General features: G+C 48.7%; 5 protein-coding genes across 5 annotated transcripts; 2 read left to right on the forward strand and 3 right to left on the reverse strand.

Moving 5' to 3' along the window:
- Nucleotides 1-103: 103 nt before the first annotated feature.
- Nucleotides 104-3,130, forward strand: CI109_100509 (uncharacterized protein; the record flags this gene model as incomplete). The annotated part of the gene is made up of 6 exons (XM_065966805.1): nt 104-328; nt 387-1,160; nt 1,233-2,089; nt 2,152-2,403; nt 2,472-2,820; nt 2,903-3,130. 6 exons carry the CDS (start codon nt 104-106, stop codon nt 3,128-3,130), a joined length of 2,685 nt encoding a protein of 894 aa, XP_065822877.1.
- Nucleotides 3,131-7,507: 4,377 nt separating this feature from the next.
- Nucleotides 7,508-9,926, reverse strand: CI109_100510 (uncharacterized protein; the record flags this gene model as incomplete). The annotated part of the gene is made up of 7 exons (XM_032008469.2): nt 7,508-8,001; nt 8,066-8,205; nt 8,278-8,713; nt 8,792-8,880; nt 8,938-9,126; nt 9,272-9,680; nt 9,860-9,926. 7 exons carry the CDS (start codon nt 9,924-9,926, stop codon nt 7,508-7,510), a joined length of 1,824 nt encoding a protein of 607 aa, XP_031857231.2.
- A 133-nt stretch (nt 9,927-10,059) lies between these two features.
- CI109_100511 (uncharacterized protein) lies at nt 10,060-13,024 on the reverse strand (the record flags this gene model as incomplete). The annotated part of the gene is made up of 14 exons (XM_032008470.1): nt 10,060-10,385; nt 10,445-10,481; nt 10,539-10,589; nt 10,641-10,760; nt 10,814-10,942; nt 11,001-11,572; nt 11,636-11,850; nt 11,916-12,062; nt 12,129-12,200; nt 12,258-12,409; nt 12,473-12,549; nt 12,616-12,678; nt 12,787-12,912; nt 13,003-13,024. The coding sequence occupies 14 exons, from the start codon at nt 13,022-13,024 to the stop codon at nt 10,060-10,062; spliced, it is 2,109 nt and encodes a 702-aa protein (XP_031857232.1).
- Nucleotides 13,025-13,427: 403 nt separating this feature from the next.
- Nucleotides 13,428-13,976, forward strand: CI109_100512 (uncharacterized protein; the record flags this gene model as incomplete). Its single annotated transcript, XM_032008471.1, has 3 exons — nt 13,428-13,644; nt 13,751-13,878; nt 13,953-13,976. 3 exons carry the CDS (start codon nt 13,428-13,430, stop codon nt 13,974-13,976), a joined length of 369 nt encoding a protein of 122 aa, XP_031857233.1.
- Nucleotides 13,977-14,146: 170 nt separating this feature from the next.
- On the reverse strand, nt 14,147-16,258 carry CI109_100513 (methionine aminopeptidase, type I; the record flags this gene model as incomplete). The annotated part of the gene is made up of 12 exons (XM_065966806.1): nt 14,147-14,342; nt 14,398-14,470; nt 14,528-14,642; nt 14,696-14,913; nt 15,029-15,064; nt 15,121-15,145; nt 15,207-15,383; nt 15,470-15,561; nt 15,638-15,763; nt 15,831-15,851; nt 16,030-16,082; nt 16,194-16,258. 12 exons carry the CDS (start codon nt 16,256-16,258, stop codon nt 14,147-14,149), a joined length of 1,197 nt encoding a protein of 398 aa, XP_065822878.1.
- Between the last annotated feature and the right edge of the window lie 74 nt (nt 16,259-16,332).

Here is a 16,332-nt window from a genome sequence, read left to right on the forward strand (position 1 = left end):
AAACGTTAAGTTAATTCAACTTCCAGCAACTATCCCACATCTCTATCTACTCGTCCGACTTGACATCCGTAAGAACGGCGCACAACCGTCGACGAAGCAAAAGATGCGTGTACAACACCTTCTCTCCCTCCTACTGCTATTGCTAGCTCCAGCAATCCAAGCTGCGGTGCTGGCGATAGATTATGGAGCAGAGTTCACAAAGCTTTCTTTGGTGAAGCCAGGTGTACCGTTCGATGTGGTCCTTGACAAGGACAGCAAGAGGAAGATCTCAAGCGTGGTCGGGTGGAAGAGAGAAGATAGAGTGTTCGGTGCAGAGGCCAAGATGGCTGTAAGCTATGTTGTATTTCTGTGAAGTCGAGACACAGCTGATATCTTGACGTCTTCAGGCGACAAGATTCCCCGACACCCATTTCCCATACGTCAAACCTCTCCTGGGTTCTACAGTACTCTCACAATTACCGGTCTACCCTCAACCACCATCAATAACACCTGACAACACTGTCGTCTTCCCTCATCCCTCACCACCTTCACACCTCTCCCCATCGCCGTCATCGCACAGCGAAGTCTGGACCCCTACCGCACTTCTCGCTCATCAAATATCATATTTCCGTCAACTCGCCGAATCTCTCTCTGGTACTTCTTCCCCTGAGCCTATCAACCAGGTCATCGTCACTGTCCCAGCTTGGTGGGACCATTACCAAAGGAAGGCATATCGAGATGCTCTTGAACTCCAGGGTCTGAGCTGTCTAGCAATGATCGGTGAAGGGACTGGTGTCGCGCTCAACTATGCTATGACTAGGACTTTCCCTACCTTTGACCTCGAAACAGGAGAGGGCGAGAAGGAGTACCACATCATCTACGATTCAGGAGCCCTCGCTACAACTGCCACCGTCCTTGCTTTCTACCAGACAAGTGTGTTGCCTTTCCCTAAGTCCAAGTCGCCGGTGAACACGACTCATATCGAGGTCCTCGGAACTGGATGGGAAAATGTTGGTGGAGTCTTGTTGGACGTCGCCTTGCAGGATATCTTGACTGGAGACTTTATCCGCAAGACTGGGCAAGAAGGCATCGTGGGAGACAAGCGAGCATTGGTTAAACTGGTCAGAGAGGCCAACAGAGTCAAGCATATCTTGAGTGCAAACCAGGAGGCAACTGTCGCTGTGAGTGCTCTCATTTTTCTCTCGGATCTGAGACAGCCACGAGCACGATCTGACCAGACTTTGGGTTTCTAGATTGAATCGCTCTACAATGATGTCGACTACAGGTCTCGACTTTCACGTACCGCTCTCGAGACCGCGGTTCAAGAATCGATTCCCCTTTACTCCCTCCCTCTTACCGCTGCTCTCGCGTCCGCCAACCTCACCCTCTCCGACATTACCTCTGTGATCCTCTTCGGTGGCAACACGCGAGTGCCTCTCGTCCAATCGGCTATCAAGTCCGTTCTCGGTGACGCTGAAGATCGAATCGCACAGAATGTCAACACCGATGAGGCCGCCGTTCTCGGAGCTGCATATTACGGTGCTGCATTGAGTCGACAGTTCAAGATGAAAAACCTCAACGTGACTGAGAAGAGCGTCAGCGATATCCTGATGGGCGAAGAGCTCGTTTTCCCCAAGGGATCGAAGCTCGGGGACAAGAGGAGCATCTTGCTTCCTGCTGACAAGGGCGAAGTCACTCTTGAGTTTGCCCAGTCTCAACACACCACAGCCGGTGCTTCTCTAGGGAAGCAAGAAATCAACGCACAATCTCGAGCGATCCTTTCGGTCCAGATCCTTGACATTGACAAGGCTTTGGCAAACGTCTCTTTCCCTTCCCCCATCGTCAACCTCACCATGCGACTCGATCCCCGTGGTATTCTTCACGCTGCAAACGCCGTATTGACCTCCAGTGTCGCTGAGAGCAAGGAAGGCGGTGTTGCAGGTGCGCTGAAGGGTCTCTTTGGTGGAAAGAAGGAGGAAGTGGAGGAAGGAGCCGAGCAGGCAGAAGGCTCCCCAAGCACGAAGTCGCAGAAGGTGGCATTGAAATTCAGGGAGAAGCAACTTGGTGTTAGGCCAATGTCAGGAGAAGAGAAACGCACAACTTTGGCTAGGTGAGCCTGGTGATGACAGTGTGAAGACGACGAGCTGACAATAGCTATTTCCTTTTCGAAAGACTTACTTCTATCGCAAACTTCGAAGCGTCCAGGGCGGCTCGTGAGGAAGCGCGGAACTCGCTTGAGGGCTATCTCTACCGACTATCCGGGTTCTTGAGCGAAGACGCAGACAACAAATCTCTCCAGGATTATTCGACGAAGGACGAGCAGGAGAAGCTGAAGAAGTTGCTGGATGAGACCTTTGAGTGGTTGGGCGAGCATGCGGAAACGGCAGAGGAGAAGGTGCTCCGGGCGAAGCGAGATGCGCTAGAGTGAGTAGTGATGAGTACGGTTTGGATCATTGGTGAAGTCAGAGCTGATCTATTACTTTTGTTCGCAGGAAGCTGGAAACACCCATCATTTTCCGATTCACCGAGGACCACAAGCGCAACAAAGCTGTCGAGGACTTCCAGCAAGCCATGTTTGCTGCTCGAGCTTTCTTAGTTGAGGCGACAAAGAACAACACGGCAGCCTTGGAGGCTGCTGCCACTGCCACGCCGGAGAACCCAGCGATTCCACCCAAGTACACGGACGAGGAGCTGAAGCACGTGGAGGGAATCATGAGAGACTACGAGGTGTGGATGGATGAGAAGATGCAAGTGCAGGTGATCTTGGATCAGGACAAGACGAAAGACCCCGTCGTCACCAGTGAGGAGCTGAACGACAGGGGAAAGAAACTGCAGACGACTGTGAGTGACACCTCTTCTCCCAATCAGTATTGAGTGTAGAGTCGATATGGGTTTGCTAACGCATCACTGGTCTCAATCACAGGTGCTCAAACTTGTCAACCGAAAACCGCCACGCAGACCTCGACCTTCAACAACAGCAACGACTTCGTCCGCTCCGTCTCAGCCAATAGATCACGGACCCGAAGTATCCGAATCGACGCACGATACAGATCTTGAGTGGAACACCGCCACCACGTCTACGACGCAGGTCACCAACTCGGATCATGGTCCGGAGCCTACGCAGAAAGGACCCACGCACGAGGAACTCTAGATAGAAGATGAAGTAAGAAGTATTTATATCGTAGTACATCAGGAATGACATCGCATTGCATCGTTAGTTGAGGAAACACCCGGATGTGATCAGACACAGATTGTTATATGTGGCTTTCCCGGTCTCTGGAGGAAGTGGCCAAAAGGCATTGACACGCCACAGTCACGGGTGAGGACACATCAACGGGTGCCGATACAACTGTCCTGCTAAGCGTAAGTAGATGTGAACCGATATGTGACAACGATTTCACCAGAAAGAATATGTCATGAATGTGTTTCATGTGGTTGCTGAAAAGAAGCAGAGGCCAGAGCAGACGTGACCAACCTGTCATCGTTATTCCCTGAAACACATCTGAAACTTGTACCAAACATTATTTCCCCTGTTCTTGGCCCTTGACCAATGACACTTCCCAATGACATGTTACAATCTACTGTACTTCACAGCACTAGCTCCTTTATTCATCACAATGCAGGTCAAGCCCGGTGTGAGATGGAATGTGATGGACATGTATAAACTTCCTTTGATTCCTATCTCCTTACAAACATGTTGCAGTAATACAGGGAGCAGACTAGATACATAAGTCTCAGAGACATTGACACACTTTTCATATCACATCCCAACTTTTTACTTCTAATCAACACACCATGCAATCAATCTGCATCATGAGCACTGACAGCACCATAAGCGCCGACAACGTTGTAGCACTCCACCGTAGGTCTCTTAGTAGGCCTAGCGTGGTACCACCGAGATTCGACGGAGAAGGGCTAACCGTCCGGTTCTCGTTCAACCGCTCTTGCATTATTACTTAGTTCGAGATTCGTTTGCTTCTAAGTCGAGGAGGGGTAGCGTGTCGTACTCGTACATGTCTCATAGTGTTGTAGAATTATAGGTGTACTATTATCTAACTACGCTCTGACTAACTAAATAACTACGGAAAGGGGAAAGGAATATGTGGATTAACTGCTAACTTCCGCCGACCCCAAGGCGTTCCTTCTGAGGAAGCCAGGTCGAAGGTCAGCGGAACTACTGTCGAGAGAGTACTAGGTCGTCGATTGAAGTTACTATAAAGAGTATTAGAACATCCTCCTCTATTCCTCTCATAGAGGCTATCTTATCCCTCAACGAAGCTTCGCCGAGCCTCCGTCAACTTTCATCCTAAATATTCACGTGACTCAGCGGAGTCTCCGTCAATGTCCGCCCCTATCCTCGACGGACCTTGTTGTACCACAACGTCACCAACAATCAGTCTGACACCTTTGACATGATTCTATAAGCAAGGAGACCACAGGCAGAGACATGAAGCTTGATGGCAAAGAGTGGAAATTTTGTTATGATTGTGTTGCATGCAAAACCACATTATCCACTGATGGTGAGAGGTTTGAGATCACTGGCATGAATGCCTTCTATGATCACATAAAGAATGGTGAGGAGAAGAGCATTGTGGAACATGATGCCATGATGACTCTGCTACGGTGAGTTCAGATGATTTGTCAGATCTGCAAAACTGTGCTTAGGTTTATTTCATTTCTAGGCGTAAGCACCATTGGTATTGGAAGCAGCAAATGAATGCAGAGAGAAAGGCAAAGCAAGAGCCAGGTGTCATGACGGTCACGGCCACATACATCACGTGACCTACAAGATCCCGACGCACTCGCCGCTTTACTTGCTATTCTTGTCGGACTTGTAGAACTTCATTCAACAAACCATCTATTCTTCGGTCTAAATTCGACGAACTCGCCGAGTTGTAGAATATCTCTCAACGTAGATGGACGGACGGATGGATGGATGGATGGACATATAGGAGAATGGCTATTCTCATCTTTGTACTCTTTTCCTTAGTGATTTCCCGATTGAAAGTCATACACTGTACCTTCGCTATTGCTCTTGACAATATCACTTAGCCTTCAGTCAGTCCAAGGCCACAACGCTCATCCTGAGGTTGTTCACTTCAGATTCTCATTGCTTTCGTTGTTCTCACTGAGTATCTCGTCCATTTGGTCATTATAGTTGACGCCTTTGGCAAATATCACTCAACCTTGTCCCCGTGGTGTGATGAGGCCTCATTGACTGAAGCCTCTATTGATCATCATGATGTCAGAGGCGGGTCCGTTGACGGGCCTTAGCAGGGAATACGGGTTAAGAATAGCACAAAGTCCTGTACCGGATTGTACGAGTCGAGTACCAAATGTACGAGACTTGGGGTTGACTAACAGAGCGCTGTGCTGGTACCACAGTAGTGAACTAGACAGAGGAATATACGTCGTCACAGGAATAGCTATGTATGAGTTCTGTGCTCATGTATATAAGTACCAATGATGCTACAAGAACCGTGGGAACGATTAGTCAGTCGAATCGGCCATCTCCTACGACGGCTGTCGCCGGACTGACTTCGAACTGGTTCCTGATGGATAACGAGTCGAACTATTCGGCGGCTGAGTCGAGGTGTCACGCCATGAGTCGTTCATTCAGTTGTACTGGGTCGTGACACATGACAGATCAGCCCACAATACTACAGAGTGGTATTGCGGAAGATCAAAACAGAAACCCACTGTTTGACATTGAGGAGAAGGATATTAAAACACAAGCCATCACTGAGGTTTTGTGTTCCTGACTGACAGATAAGAGGGACCCTTTCTGGATATAGCAAAAAGGTGCATAAGGTTGCTAGCTTTTGTACTTTCAGTCATTCCTCTCCTTGAGTATCAAAAATATCAATTGGTTCACAAACTAATTACACCATTTAAAGCCTGTTCATGCTGCTGCCCCTCTGGAGCATTGCACATACCACATTGTTGGCTTCATATCTTCAACACAAGTTTCCCCGCTTGCTGATCCTTTCAAACGAACCCCCTTGTTGTGGACCATTCCTCAAGCACCCAGCTCACCTTCATCAGTTGGCATCCAAGCTTGCCTCAAACCTTCATTGTCTATCCTGTCTCTGGTGTTTACCAGGCCTTCCTGGGACAGGTTGTACCAGCATCAGACCTTACAATTGATGTGTCAGCATCATGTACATGTATGACTGCAGTGAGGTCAAACACTTGAAATTAACTTGAACTGCACAAGATGTTGTGATTGTATTAGGTCCACAAGATGACCATCAATGCATACTCCTGGCTGCAGACCCAAAACATGTCACAGCCATGTGAACCTTTCATTACAGCTTGCAGAATGACCTTTTATGATGACAATGACATCACAGCTTACAAAGCATCATATTTTCTGCAATGATGCTGTATGACATATTGTGACAAGATGACCATTCATACAAACTCCTGGCTGCAGACCCAAAACATGTCACAGCCATGTGAACCTTTCATTACAGCTTGCAGAATGACCTTTTATGATGACAATGACATCACAGCTAACAAAGCATCATATACCTTGCAATGATGTTATGCATTCATATGTCACACATACAGGCCTATCCTTTGAAGTGCTCCACTCACCTTGATTTGTCAATCAGTGTTGTAAGAGCACCATAAGATATAAAAAGCTTACCCTTTTGCCACTGCTTGGAACAGAACTCATCAACAACACATCAATCGCGTACACACACACACACACACACACACACACACACACACACACACACACACACACACACACACACACACACACACACACACACACACACACCACACTTGCTCTTTCTTTGTTCTTACCAACATGCCTGCCAACAACAATACTGGATCCACCAATGGCTCAGACAACCAATCTGGTGCTCAGGGCTCTGCTCATGGCTCCACAACTAGCAATGGCAACTCTACCCGTGGCTCCACTAGTGGCAATGGTACAACTCGGACAGGACACTGGCCAACAATCGCTGTCAACACCGGTTCAGGATTTGTTGACACGGGTCCTGCAGATCCTGACACACTTGCATATATGTGAGTGATAGTCTGTCTCTGCCTGATGTGAGAAACGGACATCTGACTATCTACATTGAAGCGTTGCAACCCAGATGGCGCAGAACTTGTCCAATCGCGGCCAAGGCAGCAGCGACCAGGGTTCTCGTCGTTGAGCGTGAAACACTTCACTTCAGGAGCCTGCTCAATGATTGTACGTGTTCAGTAGTGTAGTTTGTTCAGTCATAGCAGAGAAGTATAGGTCGTCTATTGGTCTAGCCAGTAAGAGGGGGAGGGCGTGTTCATTAGTCGTAGCATGGTGAGCGGATTCGATGAATGGTAGTAAATTTGATTCATTCCAAGATCGGTGGCTTGCACCATGCCTATCCCACCGCCATGAGTACTGCACATCGAAGGAACATTGATGACCAATGAATCCATCAGATACTAAACATCGCCACTACTGCATCGCCGAAGTGCATGCGTAGTCTTGGTAATCTATGCGTATAGCGGTCAAACCCTCACGGGACTACATCTCCTTCTCCCACCATTCACTCCATCTCTTCCTACCTTTCCCAACTTTCCCACCACTACCCCCATCACTAGCCAATTCTCTCTCTTTTCTCCGTCTCTCTACTTCTTCTTCATCAGCCTCGTCCACCTCATCATCTTCGCTCCATTCCTCATCTTCCTCTCTATTCGGGTCATCCCATCCCTCGAAGTCATCTCTTAGTCTATTCATCCGCTCTTCTCTCTCTTCTTCGGGGTCCGTTCCTACTACTCCAGGAGGATAGACGTGTTTCGCAGTCCCGCTAGAGTTTAGACGTGACATTGCTACGCCTGATGGTGATCCTGACAAAGCAGAGTCAGGATCGTCCGAAGGAGCCGTGGCATATAGATTGTTCGGATTTGAGTTGAGCGGTGAGGTATCGTTGTCGTCAGGTATAGGTCGACCGCGATCGTCAAGCTCAAGCGTGGTAGAGATGGACTTTTGATATTTGTGCCACGAGTAGAGTGCGATACCTGTTCACGTCATATAGAGATCGAAATCAGCTTGAAATCGTGAGATTCAGCGCAATTGACATACCGCAGACAGTGATGACGACACCGATGATGTTTAGCTCGGTGAGCTGGTCGCCAAACACCCAAGCAGAGATGGAGATGGTTGTGACTTCTTTGAAAATACCAGCGATGGACATGGGCACGATACCGGCTCGCTGGATGATACTACGAGATCCACGTATCAAGTCAGCTTGACAGTACTTCGTGGTGTATAATGCAGAACTCCTGGGTACTCACAAATACTCGCTCGCGACCATTGCGAAAGCCAATCCACCCGGAATGAGAATCACCCCCAGTGTCTTGATCGCCTGGAACCCATCAAAAAATCCACTCCTAGCTACCGTGAACCACCCTTCAATGGCCATACTGACAATCGCCAACGTCAAAGCCATGAGCGGCGCAAGCCAGAAAATCGTCGCAAAGGGATTCGACAATCCCATCGATTTCTTATGCATGACCGTCTCTGTCAATGCCCATCGTAGACCGCCCAGAGCTGATGCTGAAAAGACCATGAGGATTCCGGGGATAGAGACCGCGGTGGTGTTGAATACCATGCAGAATACACCGAAGGAGATGAGGAAGATGACGCCGATCAGACGGAGGGAGTATGGTTCGAGGCGGAAGGTGAAGGCGAAGAGGAGGACAAAGATGAGGGTGGACGATTTGCACATGGCTAAATGAGTCCATACGAGACATTAGTAATGTTGTCTGCCCACTCAATAAGGCTCGAGGCGGAGAGCTGAAGACTCACTGTAAAGACTCAGAGTGATCGTTTTCAGACTCAGGTTGGACAGACCGATATCACCACTTGTCGAAGCGGCTGTAGGCAATATCTTCGTTCTGTAACCACCGCCAGTCAGCTTCCTTCACGGCTTTCGTTGGAACAGAGAAACTTACAGATATTCCCTCCTTGTTGGTCTTTCGGCAGGTCTGAATCTGTCCGCCAGGAACATCCTGATCGTAGCTGCTAATGCGAACTGGACTATCATATGACAGCAAGTCACGAAGAGGGGGAAACCGAATCCGTAATATTGTGGTGAGAACATCCATTTGTTATACAGCGCGAGGAATGTCGCGAAGATGTACCTAACACAAGTAAACAGGATATAGTCAGTCGGTGCACACACATGCACATATATACGCTGCAAAGCACCAGAAGACGCAGGAAGAACCAGACTAGTGGTCCCCTCTGAGAACGAGTGATATGAGGGATGAAGAGACTTCCACTCACCATGATAGAATGAACATTCCTGTAATAATCACATTCCTCCACCATAACGCCTTCTTCAAAGCCAACGTCGCATGTCTATGTCTCTCATGTCCTCGCTCCATCTCTCTCTCACCCGTATCGCCCAAATCTATCCCATCTTCTTCCACACTTCCACCGGCACCAAAGATGAGGTGATGGTCTTCATCCAGACCTCCTTTCACGCTTGAGCCGTGGTTCGAGGTTGATCGTAAGAGCGCTTGCGCATCCTCTTCATACCCTGGTAGCTCCTCTACTTCGTCCATATCATGATGATGTAGTTGGGTCGTTTCCCTCTGCTGTTCTGCGTCGGGCTGTCGATATTGTCGACTGGGACCGGCAGTGTTGTCGCTCATGGTAGATATAGATGCGCGACCGAGATTCAAGCCCCTTCCTATATCAGTGCAAAGTAAAGACGACAAGTACGTGTTATGCTAGATGACGGTCAGATATATAGAGCCACCGAAAAGTTACTGCGGGAGGAAGGACGACGATATGTGCAGAGTTCCGGGTTTGGGAGATAGGAATGTTGTTCGACTTTGTCGCTCTCCTATCTTGGTCGCGTCCACTCACTCGGAGCCCCGAACAACTTCAACTCATGCACGTGTCTGGGCTTCAGTATATTCATCGCCCCATACATCATGCAACAGCAGCCCAAAATGCATATCCCAACCTTGCATAATGCATAATCTGCATGAGTAGGGCGCCACCGTCCGAAGAGATACAAACATGCATTCGAAAATCCGTAGAACCCGACACCGAACGAACCTCAACTAGAACAACAAATCCTCCTCTGCGCCTCTCGGTCTCGGAATATCAGTCTGGTATCCCGCTCCTCCGCCATTCACAAATTCCAGATCACCCAATTGACCATATGGATCATTGATATCGCTCGCTCCCATCTGACCATTAGCATTGTCGCCCACCGGGCTGATGGGACTAAGAGTTTGTTGGTACGCCGCATTACTAGATGCAGGGATGGATGCCGTTGGTCGAGAAGGAAGCGATGGGACAGCCGCGGGTCGAGCTATTGAGGACGAAGCGAAACCCGCAGGGGTGATAAGATGTCGTCGTGATGACGCGTTGAGAGCAGGGGAGTCTAGGAGACTATTAGCTGACAACCCATTGTGCGAACATCACAAAGACTTCATAACTCACCAGGTAGATATCTGGCTTTGGCCGTTCTGATGAAGGTCTGCATCCGAGTTCAAGTCAGTCCAATCAAGCGCTTGCAGGGGCTATCGGCACCTACATTTGGGTTCTTGTGGTATATGCTTCCCAAAGTACCCGTTTGCAGAAGCAACTATATGCCAGTGTCAGCAACGACATAACGTTCGCTCCGGTAAAAACATACCTGATCCAGCATGCCCTTGTCCATCCTATCCGTTTCAGTCGAGATCACAGGTTTCTCCGACAACACGATATCCCGCGCGGCCGTGGGATTGGACGTGAGCAATCGCCAGTACATGAAGCCCTGTGATTCTTGTCAGTATATCATCCTGATAAAGCTGTGTTATAAGCACGTACTCGATCTCGCAAATCTGGGTTCTCTGCTTCTTCCGTCGCTAGTTTGAGTACCTTCGGTAAAAGCTCTTGTGCCGCCGATGGTCGTCTGATGAAAAGTTTCACCACAGCAGTGAGTAAAGCGAGTTGTACCTGGAACAGGTATCTTTAGTCTTGGGTGTTCACAAGCTCTTGGGGAAGTGCAACTCACCTCCGCCGGTTCCTCCTTGAAGGTGAAAGCGAAATCCTCCAATAACTCATCACTGTTCTCAATCCTATCCGCGTATTGGCCCAAGATCCAGATCATGGCCGCCTTCGCTTCCGGCTCGTCCAGCACATCCAAGTTCTCACACAGCGTGGCAATGATACTTTCGTACTGATTAGGATATTTTCTGAAGATATCTTTAATCACAACAATAGCTTCTTGCACGACATAGCTGATCTTGGTCTGCATGAGCGTCAATAGCGTCGTGATACATTGGTCGGAAGCTGATGTGATCTTGATAGCGAGACGACCGATCGATCGCACTGCTTTACGGACAAAGTCAACGTCGACCTCTGAGGCGTACTCTTTCAACTCGGCGAGGACTTCGGAGACGTTTTCTTCTCGTGTTAGTCGGTACATGATCTCCAGCTTGGCGAGTTTGACGTAGATTGGGTCGTTGTATTTGCAGAAGAAAACCTTGACTTCGTTTTGCAAGATGGCAGGGCGTCGTTGGATGATCAAGAGGATATTTCGGAGACCGACATATTGAACTTCAGGACCAGACGATAGTAGCGTTACTGAGTACCACATATCAGCTGCGTGCTCTCCACTGCAGTGTAGGTGAGATATTGCCAGCTTACCTAGAGGTGGCCCCATCTTCCTTTCCAAGACCCTCATCAACACTTCATCCTCCATATAATTCATCAGGTAGAGGATGACCTTGACAGTGGTTAAGACAACTGCACTATTGGCGTGTTGCAATCGTACCGATATTCGCTCCGCGAGTTGTTCAGCTTCGAGAGTGGTCTGAGGCACGAAAGACAACAGGGAATCGAGGATGTAAATCTGACCCCATCTGTGGAAAACAGAGTCAGCTTGTCAAGTCTCGAATGAATGACCTCTTTGTAACAGCTGACTTACTCTGAGCATTCTCCTAGCGCCGCAACGAGCTTTCCGGCTACGTTTCCATTCAATTTGAGAACAATGTCGTCTCCCCTATCGGAAATCTCCACCAGCGCAGCAACACAATTCGCAACAACAGTCGGATTGTGATCGGCAAGCAGGTCTCTGCAAAGTCCAGATGCCGAAATCAGCAGCCATTCTTTCGCTTCAATATATTGAATGTTAGCTCACCTTAGCATACCGACGAAACCCTCCCTCTCGATAACTCTCCTCCCAGGCTCCGAGGCGTATAGCTTTGCAACTCTGCCAATCCCATCCATCAGCTTACGCCAATCAAAAGCAGGAAGAAACACGACGAACGCTATGGCTGCAGTCTTTCTAACGTATGGATCTTGATCTTGTAACGCGTGTCGAAGTGGGTCGATCAAAGCTTGGACAATAGGTGGGAGGGGGATGGATGACATTGTTCGGATTGCCAGTCCTCGAATGAGAGGATTTCTATCCGCGCAGTCCTGAGTGAGGATTGGTGTCAGTGCCGCAATGGGAAGATATAGGACGAACGATGTTGCGCTCACAGAAAGGAATCCCCCAATTGCCCCGTTCACCTCTTCAGGTCTCAATCTGCCGTAGTTCACTAGGTAGAGATACACCACTGCGCCATAACAGGTTAGCCATTATGCCTTTGGGGTGACCAGCAGGAATATAACACCACACTCACTTTTCTTGATGTCCAATACTTGGATTTGCATACATTGGACAATATCCGGAAACAAAGGTGACACTGTCGTCACACGTCAGCATCCCCTGTCGTTTCACCCCATCACCTCTCGGTTACCTCTGGGGGGGTAAACGAGGTGCTACAAGGTGTCATGTGAGAGATATCACTCACTATCGTTTCCCATCGTCATATTCGCTACAATCTTCTTCAACGCCGTCTTCTTCCTCACGAACCCTTTATCACGCTTATCGTTCGCGCCGCGCAACTCATCGCGTAATTCTTGCGCTTTTCCTCGGGCTGCAATGATACAAAGACGACATCAGTCCTGCTTGACATATGCATTGAGGGATCGCATCAGGTCAGAAGGGAAAGGAGCACTCCACTCACTGAATAGTTTGGCGTCGGCCATGTTGAGCTATGTGCTCTGGAGGAGTCTGTCGCAGGCGGTGTATACACTTTCTTCCTGACTTTGCAAAGATCTCGCACTCTATTCTTCTAAGCAGGTGGAGCTGTCTGGCGGTTGAGAAAATGAGACTATTGTGAGTAGGGACGTGCGATCACGAGTGAAAGCGATGATTGTTGTTGTTGAGACCGGGTTGATTACGCTGTCTACGCGCGCACCGGTCGCCCCCCTTCCTCTTATTGTCGTCCCATCATCTCTCGACGTCATCACTTTCTCATCCGCCTTCGGACCATCTCAACCGATTTTCAATCCACCTATTAATCCTTCTCCCGATATAGCATACCTCGATTCCGCGATCACTTTCATAACCCAGATATCGTATTCATAAACCTACAGTGCCAGCTACAAGATGTTCACCACTCTCACACGATTACGTCCCTTCGCTACCGCCACTCTCACTCCCGTTGTGCGATCATCGCCCATCGCATCAACCTCTCGTTTCAGACAATATTCAACACCAACACCTACGCCCCAGGCTACAGGATTAGATCAAGGTGAAAAGGCTATTTATGATAAGCTCAGATCAGCTTTCCCAGGTGAAAGATTAGAAGTGCAGGATGTATCAGGTATGTCTACATCCCTCCAACATCAATAGTCTAGCTTGAAAGTCAGGGCAGAGTCAGCGAGTACGATCGACGACATGAATCTATGCTGACAAAGATGGACTAATAGGCGGTTGTGGTTCCTTCTATGCCATCTTGATTTCGTCGCCTGCTTTCAAGGGACTGTCAACGATCAAGCAGCACAAGTTGGTTAACCAATGTCTGAAAGAGGATATCAAGGGGATTCATGGGTTACAAGTGAGTCCTGCTTTACGAAGATGCGCAATCAAGTCGATCTGATTCGCTGACACTTTCATCTTCCGATCCAATAGCTTAAGACGATACCTGAAGAGTAAATTGTACTTGCGACGCACGCGGATATCAGGCGTACGAGGCAGAGGCTCTTCGTGATTATAAGGTGTAAACATATTTTGACTGCATGCATGCAACGTGCTCAGAAACACCCCAAAAAAGGACCAAAGCAATTTCACCCCTTTGGTCCAAAAACACTGAATCGAGACCTGTGCTAGTTCCCGTTCACCTTCAGCTCGTCCACGCCAGCCGCTACTTCCGACGTAGGAGTAGCCGTTCCATCCGGTGTAGCTTCTCCCGACGCCGTCGCACTGCCTGCTCCGTTAACCTTCGACTTCTTCGTCTTCTTCTTTGAAGCAGAAGATTTTGTAGGTGGTCGAGTGAGGATTTCTGCTCCATTCTCGGTGATCCTGTAATTTGACATACGTCAGCCGGACATGTGTTTTATTGCTACGATTGACTCACAGAATGGTCTCCTCAAATTGGGCCGATCTTCTACCGTCCATAGTCACAGCTGTCCAATCATCTCGCCAGTGATCTGAAAACAGAGACTGTTAGCACAATGCGCGATTAAAGGACATAAAAGGTCACTCACCCAAGTTGGAAGTTCCCATGTTGATCATCGGTTCAATAGTGAAGATTTGGCCGACTTCCATCTTCCCTGGTGTCTTTGAACCTCCGTAGTGGACAATGTTTGGCAAACCGTGGAACTGATAGAGTCTTTTCAGCAGTGATCCAGAATCTGATCAGGGGCAATACTCACTAGATAATGGATACCGTGTCCTGTATACCGTCTGACAATACTGTACCCCTTGGGTTTCACGACTTCCTCGATTTTGTTGCCGATCTCTCGGAATGGTACACCAGGTTTACAGATAGCAATGGCGTCCTCCATTGATTTCTTCGTGGTCGCTATCAGGTCAAGAGACTCTTGGTCGACCTTACCGACGGGATAGGTAGCGTTAAGATCACCGTGGAAGCCTGTGATGGGTCAACATGGAAGCGAGACAGAACAAAAGCAATAGCTGACCTCCGTGGTCTACATAGTGTGGTCAGCTCAGTCTACTTGTGAACCAATTCGCACAGAATAGCTCACATAATGAAACGTCCAAGTTGATGATATCGCCCTCAACTAAAATGTATGATCAGTATGAGTAACGAAGACCATAACCTTCCTCCATGACCCACCCAGAGGCCGTTGATCGGGAATACCCTGCGGTTTGTCGTCAGCTCCGTAATCTCCACCACACCTTGTCAACATTGATTGTACTCACATGACAAATGACCTCGTTGACACTCGTACAGACGCTCTTTGGGAACTTGGCGTAGTTCAAAGGACTGGGGTAGGCGTCTCGGTCGATACAAGCTTGGTGACAGATGGCATCAAGCTCGTCGGTGGTAATTCCAGGCTTGATGTGGGCGGCTACAGTATCTAGGACTTCTCTAGATAGCTGCGGGGTAGGGCTCGGTCAGTTTGTAGTTCATAGATATGGTGGTCACACGACTCAATGACTTGCAGGTCGCAGACTAGACTCACTCTGCAGACCAGACGCACACCCTCAATCTCCTCCTTGTTCAAGATTCTCACAGATCGCTCTCTGACCGCCTCACACGGTGAGATACCTTGAGCTGTAGGTGTGACAATTCAGACGATGAGTTGAGAACCTAGCTGGGATTGCTTCCAATGGTGATCGGCTAAACTCACGGTGATCGGCATAGTCAGGCCGTTGAATATGAGCAGGCACCTCTCTCTTCGCTGACAAGGGGTAGACGGGTCGAAGTGGGCCCGTGAAATGGTAACTTCGCATGTTGGAAGGTAATGTTGATTCTTCTGAATAATCCGAGCATCATGGTCGTTAGCTGATTGTCAAGGTGGGCGGTTCACGAAAGAGACGTACTGTCTGCTTCTGCCTGAGCGGCTAGTTGAACAATGCTGTGTATGCCTTTGTGTGTGTTCTAAGTTCCGGTCCAAGGCTCATCAGCTGGTCATTCTCTCGCAATCCGACTAGATCCATCAGCTGCACCTACCCCTGTAGTCAAATCAACATCAGCTCAATCGGCAGATCACAGCGCAAGACGCCCGCCTTGATCACTCACAGTTCTTCTTGAAACAGTCCTGATCACAGAAGAAAGACCCATTGATGCTCAACCTACCCATTTGTCCAACGTGTCAGCACCCGACGTATCTAGGTCCTCTTCCGCTCCCCAAGTCGCCACCCACGTCTCCACCCTTCGCTCCCCTTGTTCTTTCTAAAACTCACTTTTTACAGTTGGGGCATTCGAGCCTCGATGCCTCTCTGTCTCCACATCCTGCACAAGTGATCATTTTGCCTTGTTGTTCTTTGTGTATTTGTTGATTGAAGGTGTCAAATGATGAGATCAAAGGAAACTTTTGTTGTT

Source organism: Kwoniella shandongensis, chromosome 1 (assembly GCF_008629635.2).
Source record: "Kwoniella shandongensis chromosome 1, complete sequence".
Taxonomy (NCBI): domain Eukaryota; kingdom Fungi; phylum Basidiomycota; class Tremellomycetes; order Tremellales; family Cryptococcaceae; genus Kwoniella; species Kwoniella shandongensis.